Genomic DNA, 15,724 nt, shown 5'->3' with positions numbered 1-15,724 from the left:
ATCTGTGCTCCTGGAGAACATCTCCTCTTTAGAAGTATGTTTATTACAGCCGAAGTTCCCAGCATTAAGGGATCTTTCACTTGCACAGGGCACGATTTCCGTGCTTTATGAACACTGTGTGACTGATACAATTGGCATGGGTAAGAGCTTTAACATTGCTTCTCTTCCTATATTTAGATATAGGCTCCTGTCCCAATAGCAATAGCACTTAGAATTATGTACCGCTTCGATCTAGGACTTCTTTCTTTGTTGTTTTTGCAGTCCATGGGATACGTAATCGTCACCTCCAGCATCCCAGTTCAAAGGCATCCACCCTTCTCCCTCCTATCTGCCTTTTTCAAAGTCCAAGTTTTGCAGCCATAAATTGCAGTTGGAAAACTAAACAGTTGCTAAACGCAGGTCATGCCTGCATTATAAAAACAATAGCATTGAATGATATTTATGTAATTCCTATAGATTACCGCTGGTAATTTCATTGATTTTTCATCTTCATGGAAATTGTTTGGGAGATTTTCAAATATATTTCGTACCCGTGGAAATCTTCAAGTCCATTTAAATGTGCCTGTTGTAAGGGGGTCCATTTGTGGTTACACAAAGAAAAAATGTTTTTACACAATTTTTGGATAATTGGATCCAGGTTTGGGAAGTGCTGTGCTAGGACAACAAGAACCACCAGAATTTATCGAATTAGATCACCGGGTAGTTTTTAATTCCCTTGACTCGCTAACTAAAATTGCTCTTTGGACCAAAGAATCAGAAGTTTAGCTTCTGGCAGGAGAAAGAATTGGCAAAGTTGACCTTGTTAAAGATTGATTTTGTTTTATAGGCTGCTATGAATACGGTCACTGCCTGCCTCGCCCAGGAACTGAAAAAAGATGGAATTTTATGCCCTTTGATCCACTTTGGCTGGGTGAAAACTGACATGGTAACCATGAAGGTACAGTGAAGTCACCATTCAGAAACAGTTGCAGGAGAGAAATAATCATCGACAATGCAATTAAGGATTCTTGTTGCAGCGTCTCATAAATGCAGAGATTATAGCTGAAGGACAATAAGATTGTGCAACTCAGTCAGGCTAAATAGATAAAATAATCAATCACAACAGGTGGAGGCTCAATTTGTAGACTCTGCCTCTATATAAAATGTTTCTACTTGAAGAAATAAACTGGCATAACCTGGAGAAAGTTTCTGTCTTCAGGACTGTGAAAGGTTGCTCATCCAGAGTTAGACGTATAGAATAACAGGGTTGGAAGGCACTTTGAAGGTCTTCAGTTCAACCCCCTCCTCAGGCAGGAAACCCTATACCAGTGATGGCTAACCTTTTTGCCATTGCGTGCCAGGAGGAGGGGGCGCAGGAGGGGCTTGTGCACGCGTGCCCACAGCCATAATTCTATATGCCCCAACCCCGTGCATTTGTATGTGCCCCCCCTCCCCGCTCCTGGCATGCGATGGCCTGGTAGGCCCGTTTTTCCTTCTCACCTGGCTCCAGGGCCCCTCTAGGAGTCTGGGGAGGTCGAAAACGGCCTTTTCCCCCCTGGAGGTCCTCTGGAGGCTGAAAAACGCCCCCTTTAACAACTTCCGGTGGGACCGGAAGTTGTCAAATGGGGCGTTTTCGGCCTCCAGAGAACCTCCGGGGGATGGGGATTTTTTTTCATTTCTATCTATCTATGAATGGAAGAAACAGGTGATATATTGAACTATGAAACATGTCATGTTAGACCGGCGGTCCTGTGGAAGAGATCCGAAAAAGCATTTCTAACGGTTTTTATTGCAGTCTTTGGAAATTGAAATTCTTTATCGTATTTTCTTTTAAAAAATATTTTGAATCTATTCCCTCAGTGCCATACATCTATAGACCATAAATATTTGGTCACACATCGATGTTTTAATGTTTAAAGTCTTAAAATGTGACTGCCTGCCTAACTTAACAGTTGAACAGCAAGTAGTTTAAGCAGCAGGGGTCATGTATGGAGAGTGAAACAATGACTTATTTCTTTAGATTGGTGCTTCACAAAAGAAAATGAAGATAAGTCTAATAATAATAATAACTTGATATGCAATAAAATAACAAATCCAATCTAAACATCTGGCTGATTGTAGAACCAACCACAATAATAATAACAGTTTACACCCTGCAACAATACTTTTAACACCATCAAATAACATGGGCCATCCTGGAGTCTGGGGAAGGCCCGGACGAGGGCTCTGCATCGGAGGCAGAGATAGCGCCAGGGCCATCTGGGAGTGATGCGCGGACTCCAGAGCCTCTAGAGTCAGACAGCAGAGAGGCAGAGGAACAGGAGGATCCTGTTCCTATTACTCACATGCACAGAGCTGCCAGAAGGCATGAACAGTTAAAACAAAAGGGACAACTCGGGAGTAAGGCCAGGAGAAGATTGGCCCCTCCCATAAGACTTAAAAGAGGAGCAAAGGCACATGGCACTTTGCAGGAAGGCAACATTGTTAATTCTGCTCCCAGTCAGCATCTCTGTTTGATTCTGGAATCCGTGTGGCTTTGCCACATAGGTCTTTGGCAGAGTGTCAAGGGAGATAAAAGTTGATGATTATTCCGAAGGAATTCTCCTGAAGGACGTTTTGCAACTAATTTGGACTCAGCTGTGAATGAACCTAATTCACAGCTGTTGCAATAAAAGAGGTTTTTGGGACTACTCGTGGGTTTTAATGACTCAGGAAGCCTAGGTCACAACAGGTTCTTAGAACTCAATTGGTAGATAAAATTGCCAAATCCACTCTAAACATCTGGCTGGTTGGGTGACCAACCATGATTATAATAATAGTAACAATAGTAGGTGCATTGGGTTCAGTTCCAAAACACTTGGACACCACTTGAGTACCATCAGCATTGACAAAATCATCTGTCAATTGCAAAAGGCAGTTTCACTTGGAATAACTTACATCCCATGGCAATACCACTAACATCATCAAGCAACAGCATCTGCCTATCCCACGTCCATGAGAAAGGCTCAATAGGTGAACAAAAATGCCAAATCCAGTCTAAACATTTGGCAGATTATGCAACCAACCATAATAACAATATAACAACTAAGAGTCACAAAAAGAGCTGGAGAATACTTTAAGTTGCATGATTTCCAGCAGAGGTAAGTCATATTTATGGATGACAAACCCACAACTAATTTAGACTTGAAGTTGATTCCAGCCAAGGACTTTATCTACAATACAAACAAATTAAAAGTTGGAGGTCACTCCCTAGTGAAAGTTTCCATCTTGATTGGTTGGATGGTTGTTTGGTTGTTTGGATGGATGAATGGTTGGTTGGTTGGTTGGTTGGTTGGTTGGTTGGATGGATGGATGGATGGATGGATGGATGGATGGATGGTTGGATGGTTGGTAGTTGGTTGGTTGGTTGGTTGGTTGGTTGGTTGGTTGGATGGATGGATGGATGGATGGATGGATGGTTGAATGGTTGGATGGTTGGATGGTTGGATGGTTGGATGGTTAGTAGTTGGTTGGTTGGTTGGTTGGATGGATGGATGGATGGTTGGATAGTTGGATGGTTGGATGGTTGGTAGTTGGTAGTTGGTTGGTTGGATGGTTGGTTGGTTGGTTGGTTGGATGGTTGGATGGTTGGATGGTTGGATGGTTGGTAGTTGGTTGGTTGGTTGGTTGGATGATTGGTTGGTTGGTTGGTTGGTTGGATGGATGGATGGTTGGATGGTTGGTTGATTGTGTGGTTGGTTGGATGATTGGTTGGTTGGTTGGATGGATGGATGGATGGATGGATAGTTGGATGGTTGGATGGTTGGTTGGTTGGTTGGTTGGATGGTTGGATGGTTGGTAGTTGGTTGGTTGGTTGGTTGGTTGATTAAATATATTTCTAAACCATCAAAATCAGAACTACCCTGGTAATTTACAGCAAATGAAATATAAACCATTCATGATACAAACACTAAAAACACAACAGCGATACAAAAATACATTTTTAAAAATTTTTTGATTTATATGCTGCCCTTCTCCGGAGACTCAGGGCGGCTTACAATGTGTTAAGCAATAGCCTTCATACTTTTGTATATTTATACAAAGTCAGCTTATTGCCCCCACAAACTGGGTCCTCATTTAACCTACCTTAGAAAGGATGGAAGGCTGAGTCAACCTTGAGCCTGGTAAGATTCGAACCTGCAGTAATTGCAGGCAGCTGTGTTAATAACAGGGTGCTTTAGACCACTGTACTACCAAAGCTCTTGGTTAATTAAAAAAAGACATCTTTTTTTTCTTGGTGGAAAGAACAAGCCCATCTCACCAAGGGAGTGTGTTGCCTTCCCAGTCGAGAAAGGCCCCATTGGAGGCCGATGATAAATTAGCAAGCACATTGAGGATGCCTCGCACACTGTTCTGCACAGTCACAGGAGCCTGGGAGAGAAAGAGAAGCAGGGTTACTATCCTCAAGGAAGAAAATTTGAGCCCTGTACCTTCACCCATTCATTCTCCCTCTCTGGCTAAAATAACAGGAACAAAAGAGTAGCTGCTACAACCACTGTATAGCATAGCATCGTGTTTCCAAACCTTGGCAACTTTTAGATGCACGGACTTCAAGTCCCAGAATTCTCCAGCCTAACTCAGAGCTGGCCCAGGGTTCAGATGTAATACTGATGGTATCTGACCCCAAACTGATGGATGACCTCATTTAACATGATAGATGACCTCACCTTACATGTAGATGTCACCAGCACCAAAGAAGAACCATCACAAAATGGTGCCACCACTCCCAGCCCCTGAAGTTGATTCAAAAGGATCTTATGGTCCACAGTATGAAAAGCTACTGAAGATTGAAGAGCAGTGAGACGGATACGTTATCCCATCTCAGCTCCAACATGGGACCACTGTTGTCTCTGTAGTAAACCCTGGCTCTCCCTCTTACATCCTTTGTGGTACCTGCTCCATTCCCATGTCTGTTTTCACCCAGCCGGGATGGATTACAGTACACAAGATCCCTTCCTCTTTCAGTTCCAAAGCGAAGCAGACCGTCACCATGTTCAAAGCAGCCTGCAAAGAAAATTAAACTCCTAAGATCAGGTCCTCATCCTTTTCTTTCTTCTCTGCTCTGATGCCTGACCCAATCACACAACCCCCTGCTATCAAAGCATTGGCATGATTGATAGCAAGAAGGGCGGGTTTTACCCCTTTCAAATATACTGGAATATGATTCCCTAACCTCTGGCTGCATTGGAACTGTAATCTCAAAGGACTAAAAGGGCTTAAAAGGTGAAAGGATTAAAGGGTGCAGATCAGCAGTGAAATTCGTCCGGATCTATCCGGCTCGCGTGAATCGGTAGCGCCGCCAGCAGGAGGCTCCACCCACCTGCCGGGATGTCATTACGTCCCTTTTTTTTTTTTACTCTCTGTGCCTGCGCAGGAGAGGCACGCACTCCCGTTCCTGAACCAGTAGCAAAGGAAAGTGGATTTCACTGCTGGTGCAGATGTGAAAGGCCTAAAGGAGAGAAGGCAAAGACTTAATCAACATAGGACCAGGGTAATCAGCAGCAGAACCCCCAAAAAACAGCACGATGTCTACGCAAACAAAAGTCTGCCCCTTTTTTAGATGTGTCACATCTGCAACACATTTTTAAGAAGGGTGGTCAATGATTGTAAGTGAATAGAATAGAATAGAATAGAATAGAATAGAATAGAATAGAATAGAATAGAATAGAATAGAATAGAATAGAATAGAATAGAATAGAACAGAATAGAATAACAGAGTTGGAAGGGACCTTTGAGGTCTTCTGGTCCAACCCCATCTTAGGCAGGAAACCCTACACCACTTCAGACAAATGGTTATCCAACTTAAAAACTTAAAAACTTCCAGTGTTGGAGCATTCACAACTTCTGGAGGCAGGTTGTTCCACTGATTAATTGTTCTAACTGTCAGGGAATTTCCCCTTAGTTCTAAGTTGCTTCTCTCCTTGATTAGTTTCCACCCATTGCTTCTTGTCCTGCCCTCAGGTGCTTTGAAGAATAGTTTGACTCCCTCTTCTTTGTGGCAACCCCTGAGATATTGGAACACTGCTATTGTGTCTCTCCTAGTCCTTCTTTTCATCAAACTAGACATACCCAGTTCCAGCAACTGTTCTTCGTATGTTTTAGCCTCCAGTCCCCTAATCATCTTTGTTGCTCTGAATGGGCACCATCTGAATAATTCCCAGCCAGATCCAAGGAAGATTTATTTATTTATTTATTTATTTATTTATTTATTTATTTATTTATTTATTTATTTATTTATTTATTAAATTTATATACCGCCCTATTCCTGAGGGACTCAGGGCGGTGAACAGCGAATGATAAAAATACATGTAATACAAACGTTAAAAAAAAAACCAATTAAAATATACTAAACACTCTGGTCCTAGATAATTCAAGACATCCCAGTTTAAAACAAAATCAAAAGCAATATAAAGGGAAAGTTAGGCCAAGCCGGCCTGCTGAAACAGGAATGTTTTGAGGGCACGGCGGAAAGTGCGCAGATCCGGAATCTTCTGTATCTCTGGGGGGAGCTCGTTCCAGATGGTGGGTGCCCTCACAGAAAAGGCTCTCCCCCTGGGGGCCGCCAGTCGACACTGTTTGGCTGACGGCACCCTGAGAAGCCCCTCTCTATGGGAGCGTACTGGGCGGTGAGAGGCCGGTGAGAAGATGGGTGGGATATAACTTGAATGAATGAATGAATGAATGAATGAATGAATGAATGAATGAAATGTTCCTAAAAGCAGACAAGATCTGATAAACTGGACACATAGACATGTTCTGCTATCTCACCAGCTAATTCTTCTGGATGAAAGGAATAATGTGTCCCTCCAAGGAAAACCTACCTTGCTTGCACGATAAGGGTACATCGGTCCCTTCATGACTTCAAAGCCCCGTTCAATGGAGGCCAACTTGGAGGTTATATTGATGATGGCTGCCCTCTGGCAACTCATCTCCTTTATGGCTGCCTCTCGAGCTGCTTTCTTCAGCAGAGGCAGAAATTCCTGAAGGAAACGAGATACGTTAAGTTGTGAAATAAGGCCACGATGACCCAGGAACTGTATGACTAGTATCAGAATCATTTACTTATCTCTAAGAAATTACCTTGAAACTCAACATTAAGAAAACTAAGATAATTGCATCCGGCCCGCTCAATTCCTGGTAAATAGATGGGGAAGAAATGGAGGTAGTGACAGATTTTATTTTCCTGGGCTCCAAGTTCACCGTAGACGGGGACTGCAGCCAAGAAATTAAAAGACGCTTGTTCCTGGGGAGGAAAGCTATGCCAAATCTAGATAGCTTACTAAAAAGCAGAGACATCACCCTGCCAATAAAAGTGTGTATAATCAAGGCTATGGTTTTCCCAGTTGCAATGTATGGCTGTGAAAGTTGGACCATAAGGAAGGCTGAGCACCAAAGAATTGAGGCCTTTGAACGATGGTGCTGGAGAAGACTCCTGCGAGTCCCTTGGACTGCAAGGCGATCAAACCAGTCAGTCCTAGAGGAGATCAACCCTGACTGATCTTTAGAAGGCCAGTTCCTGAAGATGAAACTCAAATACTTTGGCCACCAAATGAGAAGGAAGGACTCACTGGAGAAGAGCCTAATGCTGGGAAAGATTGAGGGCAAAAGAAGAAGGGGACGACAGAGAATGAGGTGGCTGAATGGAGTCACTGAAGCAGTAGGCGTGAGTTTAAATGGACTCCAGAGGATGGTAGAGGACAGGAAGGCCTGGAGGAATGTTGTCCATGGGGTTGCAATGGGTCAGACACAACTTCGCAACTAACAACAACAAAGATATTACCCATTATTTTTGTTGACTAAGGCTACCTTTGCTTCCGATTTTCTTTGGTCTTAGCAGACCCATTCCTTCTTATTATTCTCTTTCACAACTCCTTAGTCACACTTCCATCTCACATCCAATTCAAAGTCCCAACAATATTTACACATTTCTCTGATCACTGAACCGACTTCAGTTTTAACTTTAACTTCTACATGTTAATAACACTTTACAATGGAATAGAATGGAATGGAATTCTTTCTTGGCTGAGTATGATTGGACAGTCATAGATCATAAGATTTATCATAGAATATGATAATATTATAGGACATGATAGATAAAGTTAGAATAACAGTTGGAAGGGACCTTTGAGGTCTTCTAGTCCAACCCCCTGCTTAGGCAGGAAACCCTACACCACTTCAGACAAATGCTTATCCAACATCTTCTAAAATCTTTCAGTGTTGGAGCATTCACAACTTCTGGAGTCGAGTTGTTCCACTGATTAATTGTTCTAAGTGTCAGGAAATTCCTCCTTAGTTCTAGGTTGCTTCTCTCCTTGATTAGTTTCCACCCATTGCTTCTTGTCCTGCCCTCAGGTGCTTTGGAGAATAGCTTGACTCCCTCTTCTTTGTGGCAGCCCCTGAGATCTTGGAAGACTGCTATCAGGTCTCCCCTAGTCCTTCTTTTCATTAAACTAGACATACCCAGTTCCTGCAACCATGATAGGATGGGAATCAGTAGTCTATCTGGCATTGTTAAATAATTCCAGCCACCTGCGTGGTCAGTGGTAATAAATATTGGGAGCTGTGGTCCAACACCTCTTAGAGGGCCATAGGTTCTCCACTGTTGGTTTAGTCTACCGTATTTCATAATACACAAGACCAAATCATCATTCTCCTGTTTCTTTCCCAGAAAGAAGACAATGATTCTCTTACCTTAACCACAAGGATGGGCCCTACCACATTGGTGTTGAAAGCAGACAGCATCTCTTGCTGCTCCACAGTTTCCAGAGTGGCATAGGAGTTTACACCGGCATTATTGATCAGAAGATTTAAGCCTTTACCATGTAGAAGAGACTCAACCTCCAAAGCAGCTGCTTTCACACTGGACTGATCCTCCACCTCTTCCATGGACATGTGAAAAAAACGAGATCCTTATCAGAGAAGCCAAAAGCTGATGTGGGGCCTAGAGCAGGGGTCTCCAACCTTGGCCCCTTGAAGTCCCTTGTGGACTTCAACTCTCAGAACTCCTGGCTGAGGAATTCATGGGGATGGGGAATCCATACTGGCTGAGGAATTCTGGGAATTGAAGTCCACAAATCATAAAGTAGCCAAAGTTGTGTTCTGCCCTAGCTATGGACCCCAAAGAACACAGCACACACAAATTCTGTACAAAACTTAATTTATTGAAATAACTTGGTCTTTTTTAAACAAAGGCTGTTAATAAACTTTCTTAAGAAACCTACAAGAAACCAAAGATAAAGTAATCACAATCTTACTATGGTTGGCAGAAAGCCCAGAAGCAATTTGCAGAGAATCCAGACACGAAGGAAAGTGAACTAAAGTTGTTCCCTACAAATTGTTTCAGTCGGCGTTCCTCCTTAAATAGGCTAAGGGAGTGGCCAATTAGCCCCAAGCCTTACTCTCGAGGAGACCTCCTCCTGAGGAGCCACTCCTGCCTTTTGGCAGCTCTGTGGGCCCGTGCATCGAGAAGAGGCTCCTCCTCTTCGTCCTCTTCACTTAAAGGAGCTTCTGGAGGTTCTGAAGGCCCTGGCTGAATCCCAGCCTCTGGCACCACATCTTCTCCAGCCTCCTCATTGTCTGACTCGAGTGCCAGCTGCACAGGCTACTGGCACAGCACCACATCATCCTCCTCGTTGTCAGAATCAGCTACAATCCGCACAGGCCGCTGATGGGCCACAACAGGTTGGAAACCCCTGGCCTAGACGATTGTGGGTCAGCAATTGGGAAGAACCAAATTTCAGTTGCCCTAGCTGGTGCCTACATGACACTTTGCATAGACAGTCCTTGACTTACAACCATTTGTTTAGTGGCCATTCAAAGTTACAACAGCACCGAAAAAAGTAACTTGGGACATTTTTTTCACCCTTACGACCGTTATAGCATCCTCATGGCCACATGATCGACGCTTCAGACGCTTGCCAACTGACTCATATTTATGACGGTTGCAATGTCCCGAGGGTCATGTGTTTCCTTTTTGCAATCTTCTAACAAGCAAAGTCAATGGGAAAATCAGATTCACTTAACAACAGTGTTACTAATTTAACAACTGCAATGATTTCCTTAACAACTGTGTTAAGAAAGGTGCTAAAACGGGGCAATAACTATCTTGCTTAGCAACAGAAATGTCGGGGTTAATGGCAGTAGTAAATCAAGCATTACCTGCACTGAGATACAAACGTTTTAAAGCTAAAATACACATACGGCACAGTCAAACTGTCCATAGTCCATGTAGATTTCCCAATGGATTTCTTTTTAAAAAAGACAGAGGTCAAATCGGAACAGAAAAGAAACAGGAAGCTCTCATACCCAGCTGGATGATGTGAATGTTGGAATGCTTGCTAGCGAGATCATTCAAGGTCTGGAATTAAAGAGAAGATGTCAAGAGAAGAGAAGAAGATCCGAGGAGCAATGGAAAACATTGGCTTCCTATCCTTAGGTCCTAAGGAACTTTCTCCCAAGCCATTCTAATTGCTCTTCGATCTCTTTTACTTAAACCGGACTGTATTTTTTTTTTAAAAAATAATTTTCATGAAAAAATTTTCAGCAAAAACAATATAAATACTGAACTGAAGATAAAGAGGAATGGAGGTGGGGGGAAGTAATGAGAAAGGGAAAAAAAAATACAGTCACCAGAAGTCAAAAAGAAAGAAGAAAACATACCAAGAAGTGCCTTCCGATCTTAACAGCAGCTATACGCATATTTTTTTAAAATTTTACCTTCTCTAAGATTACATCGTAATTTCCTTCTTTCCATAATCTACCCTTTTCAGCCCTCAAGTCCATAAATCACCAGTTCATTTCTTTCTTTCCTTTTTTGGTTCAGCAAAACGTTTCAAAAAGTTGAAACTATTTCTGAAAATAATTCATTCTGGATTACTACTAGAGTTGTGGGGGTGGGGGGAGAGAATTATCTAGATGTTGTCTCTCTCTTCCTGTTCTATGTCTCATGTCAGTGAACGTGCATTGAGGTGATTTTAAAACAAGTCTAGACAAGCAGGCTTTGAAGAGCGGCAAAGCTTCTAATTTTGCTTTCGGGGTAATGTCGTCCTTCTAAGTAGCCCGTGGCTGGCAGCTGTATGGGATTTCCTGTTTTTGTGTGCCTCGAGCTTCCTGGATCACATTTTCTCTCTGCAATCCATCATCTCAAGACAACAAAAGCAATGCTTCAAAAAAAAAAATGACAACAAAATTATCTTGTCTTTCAATATCCAGTGAACATTTTTTTTTTACTCTGCCCAAGTGATCTTATTTCCTGTGCAACATTGCCTCGTCCGTGTGACTCTTGACACTTCACCCCCATCTCACTTCTGAGTCACCAAGAAGTAATCCATTTTAGAGCTGTAGTTTAGTTAATTGTTTTTGCTATTTCAATCTCCTCTGGCAAGATGATGGCATATGTCCCACAGTAATTGCCAGCAAGATAGTTCTTCCCACCCCTTTTGGCTTACCTGTCGAATTCCCTCCGTAAGGAGGTTCACGCAAATATTATTGTTTCAGAGGCTAGGTGAATGCTTTTTTTCTTTTCTGCATTTTTAAGCAGTTTGCTTTTCTTTTCTTTTTTTTTTTATTTTAAGCTTTATATCTTACTTCCCTGGAGAAGTATCTCTGTAGGATCTGCTATCCTCTGTAGCTTTAGTCCTGCAGAAATATTAAGATAACCACAGACGATAGGGAAGCCACCTGTGTCACCTTCCTCAAAAACGGAAAGCAAAGCTGCTTAGATAGCAACAGGGCGCCTTCACCCTGCTCTTCAATCATGGTAACTTTCTACAAACCTTCCCGCCCGGTCCGGTTGGGGTTCGGCAAGTTGCAAAGATGTGTTCTGGAGGCTCAGCCATCTTCACCAGTTGTTGGATCAGTTCAAGTCCGATTCCCCGATTGGAACCGGTCACCAATATGCTATGAGCTAACGGAGCCATCCTTTCACTGAACTCTTACTTTTTTGTATGCCTGGACTTTGTTCAGTAGTTTAGTAACTATAGTGTTAGGACTCAGGAAAAAGGTGTGTCTCCTGACACAATCTCTTCATTTGCCTGGGGCTATGTCATGCAAATCTTTCCCTGGGAAGAGAAGGTCTTAAGGCATTGTTTTGGTGACAGCTCCTTGGATGGGTGTTTCAAGAGCACAGCGGGAAGAATTGCTAAGGAAAACAGGCCTTGCATGTTTTGAGCCAATCCTTGACACTTGACATGGTTGGGAAAAGCATCTCCAATGATCAGAAGAAATATAATACACCTGCTGTCTGCTAGCCACCCAATTTGCACATTCTTTGTGATGCTTCTGAACCTTCCCTCTTAGGCCTAGATTCACACAAATGAATAACCCAAATAAATGAATCCACATACAGACGGGAAGTTGAACAAGTAGCCTTGTGGTGCAACCAGAACAATCTGGAACTGAATACACTCAAACCCGTAGAAATGGTGGTAGACTGTAGAAGAAACCCTCCCATACTAACACCTTTTACAATACTAGACAACACAGTGTCAACAGTAGACACCTTCAAATTTCTAGGTTCTACCATATCTCAAGAACTAAAATGGACACCTAACATCAAAAACGTCATCAAAAAAGCTCAACAAAGAATGTTCTTTCTGCGCCAACTCAGAAAGCTCAAACTGCCCAAAGAGCTGCTGATGCAGTTCTACAGAGGAATTATTGAGTCTGTCATCTGCACCTCTATAACTGTCTGGTTTGGCTCTGCAACCCAACAAGACAAACACAGACTTCAACAGATAATTAGAACTGCAGAAAAAACAATTGCTACCAACCTGCCTTCCATTGAGAACCTGTATACTGCACGAGTCAAAAAGATGGCTGTGAAACTATTTACAGACCCCTCGCATCCTGGACAGGAGTGAAATCTACTCACCTTCCTTACCAGTTCAGAAGCGCACTAGGGGTAGGTTCTACTTACCTTTACTACCGGTTCGCAGTTATAACCAGTAAGTAATGACACCCGGGCGGCGATAGCTACCGGATTGCCGAACCACAGGAAAAAATCACTACCGGATCAGGTGACCCGGTCCAATCCAGGAGCATTTCACCCCTGAAAATTGTTTCAACTTCTATCCTCAAAATGTCGCTAAAGAGCACTGCACACCAGGACAACTAGACACAAGAACATTTTTTTCCTGAACGCCATCACTCTGCTAAACAAATAATTCCCTCAACACTGTCAAACTATTCACATTAGGCTGCATTACTATTCCTATTAGTCTTCTCATTGTTCCTATCACCCATCTCTTCCCACAAATGACTGCATGACTGTAACTTTGTTGCTTGTATCCTTACGATTTATATTTATTGTTTCCTAGTATGATTTGATTGCTTACTTGTACCCTATGACTATCATTAAGTGTTGTACCTTATGATTCCTAACGAATGTATCTTGTCTTTTTATGTACACTGAGAGCATATGCACCAAAGACAAATTCCTTGTGTGTCCAATGACACTTGGCCAATAAAGAATTGTATTGTATTGTATTGTATTGTATTGTATTGTATTGTATTGTATTGTATTGTATTGTATTGTATTGCAACTGCCTTGTTGCCTCCCACATTTTTTTTGTGGTCTCCTTGGCTGCCTTCTTCAGGAAAGGCAAGAATTCCTAAAATACATATGAAACAATAGGCCAAAATGTTACATTTCTCTTCTTCCTAGGTCTCATTGAGATCCTTGTTTTATTCTCACTGGCATTTTTATTTCCCACATCATGGCTTTTTTTTGGTGCCACCTCTGATCCCATTCGCTCATGGTTGACCTCCTTGGAGCCCAAGGGAGCTAATGACGGTAGACATTGTCACGTATAAATGCCCACACCACGAGGCAAAGACCTGTGAGGGTTAACTCCCACAGCCCCCTTCACCTCTTGACCCCTCCTCACCTTAACTCCGCCTCCAAGGTATATAAGCTCTAGCCATGCGGTCCGGAGGGCAGTTCCAGCTGACCACCTGTGATAGATAGACATATAAATAAATACTTGCTGATTCAACATCTACTTTGTGTGCTGGAGTTATTGGGCCAGATCCTTGAAAATAAGCAACAGACACGTTGACAACAACTGCCTTGTTTTGTTTTGTTTTGTTTTGTTTTGTTTTGTTTTGTTTTGTTTTGTTTTGTTTGTTTTAATTTGATTTATATGCCGCCCTTCTCCGGAGACTCAGGGCGGCTTACAATGCGTTAAGCAATAGCCTTCATTCTTTTGTATGTTTTATACAAAGTCAGCTTATTGCCCCCACAAACTGGGTCCTCATTTCACCTACCTTAGAAAGGATGGAAGGCTGAGTCAACCTTGAGCCTTGGAGAGATTCGAACCAGCAGAAATTGCAGGCAGCTGTGTTAATTACAGGGTGCACTAAACCCCTGTACTATCAAGGCTCTTGTTTTGTGGTCTCCTTGGCAGCCTTCTTCAGGAGAGGCAGGGATTCCTAAAATACATATGAAACAGAAGGCTGAAATCTTACATTTCTCTTCTTCCTGGATCTCCTTCAGATCTTTGTTTTATTCTCATTGGCTTTTTTTGTTGTCAGAGTATCTCAAAAGAGAATCACATGACCCCAGGACACTGCAACAGTCATAAATAGAACCAGTGCCAAGTGTCTGAATTTTGATCCCATGACTGTGAGGATGCTGCATCAGTTGTGTTGAAAACTGTCCTGAGTCAGTTTTTCCAGTGCTCTTGTAACTTCGAAAAGTCACTATATGAATTGTTCCAAGCTGAGGACTATCTATACAGCACCTGGGCCCCTAAACCAGACTTACTTTGACAACTAGGAGGGGCCCCACTGCATTGGTCTTGTATGACATTAACATATCTTCCTGATCGATGTTTTCCAGGTAAATGGCTTGGGAATTTCTGCCAGCGTTGTTGATTAGCAGATTGAGCCCTTTTCCTTTCAGATGGGATTCCACTTCTGACGCAGCCCGCCTGATACTGGAAAGGTCTGTCGTATCTACCAGACACAGAAGAGAAAGCTAACAGGATAGGTATCAATAAAAATCACTTGGTTCCTAATTTGATGTGTGCAGGAAAAGTGTAATGGAAAAGAAAAAACCTTCGGAGACAGAAAGAAAAGCTGCACCGTAGATAACAGTCTGATAAATGAATTTTGCCCACCTAGCAGTTCAAAAGTATGCAAACGTGAGTAGATAAATAGGTACCACTTTGGTGGAGCACCGTACCCTAGAGTCACATGATCGCCGTTTGAGACCTTCCCAACCGGTTTCTGACAATCAAAGTCAATGGAGGAAGCCCAATTCCCTTAATGACCATGTGATTTGCTTAACAACCATGGCACAAAAGGTCATAAAACCAGGCACAACTCTCTTTAACAATATCCTTGCTTAGCAATGGAAATTCTGGTTCCCATTCAGGTTGTAAGTCGAGAATTACCCGCTATTGTGTTTAAGAGTGTTTAATGAGTATTTCCATTTTGTCCACCCCTGCAAAAATGGACAATATGTAAACACAAATGCAAACACATATTCACACAATTTCCTAAGTGATCTTGGGGTTTCTTTGCCTTGGTCTTTATGCCAACCTAATCTTGTAGTTTCTTGTCTTCTAATAGGTGAATCCAGCCACTTGTAGGTGAGTCAATAATTTATAGTAGTTAAGACAAATCTGATGTATCATGATACATAGACCATCTTCTCAAGCCTCACCTTTGAGAATTAATCCGTCATGTGGTTGGTTTGGGTTTG

General features: G+C 42.5%; 1 protein-coding gene across 2 annotated transcripts; it reads right to left on the bottom strand.

The window, feature by feature from the left end:
- Positions 1-1,746: 1,746 nt before the first annotated feature.
- LOC117670496 (uncharacterized) lies at positions 1,747-12,427 on the bottom strand. Of its 2 annotated transcripts, none has more exons than XM_034425704.3 (6): positions 11,793-12,427; positions 10,324-10,375; positions 8,710-8,897; positions 6,840-6,998; positions 4,912-5,022; positions 1,747-4,389 (listed from the first exon to the last, which is right to left on the bottom strand). In XM_034425704.3, exons 1-6 carry the CDS (start codon positions 11,934-11,936, stop codon positions 4,276-4,278), a joined length of 768 nt encoding a protein of 255 aa, XP_034281595.2. In that variant the 5' UTR covers positions 11,937-12,427; the 3' UTR covers positions 1,747-4,275. The 2 variants fall into 2 exon arrangements, with proteins under 2 accessions (XP_034281595.2, XP_034281597.2); XM_034425706.3 differs by lacking the exon at positions 11,793-12,427 and adding an exon at positions 10,735-11,768.
- Positions 12,428-15,724: the final 3,297 nt, after the last annotated feature.

This window comes from Pantherophis guttatus, chromosome 11, assembly GCF_059756535.1.
Source record: "Pantherophis guttatus breed Tessera chromosome 11, ASM5975653v1, whole genome shotgun sequence".
Lineage (NCBI taxonomy): Eukaryota > Metazoa > Chordata > Lepidosauria > Squamata > Colubridae > Pantherophis > Pantherophis guttatus.
Note: the sequence above shows the minus strand (reverse complement) of the source record. Positions and strands in the feature narration are given on the sequence as shown.

Bases quoted from the DNA above. Each gene is read 5' to 3' on its own strand.
- LOC117670496 (XM_034425704.3), bottom strand. From the start codon at position 11,936: ATGGCTCCGTTAGCTCATAGCATATTGGTGACCGGTTCCAATCGGGGA. The intron at 10,376-11,792 runs GTTTGTAGAAAG...CTTTAATTCCAG, and splicing joins CAACCGGACCGGGCGGGAAG to ACCTTGAATGATCTCGCTAG. The intron at 6,999-8,709 runs GTAAGAGAATCA...CGTTTCCTTCAG, and splicing joins GGCCCATCCTTGTGGTTAAG to GAATTTCTGCCTCTGCTGAA.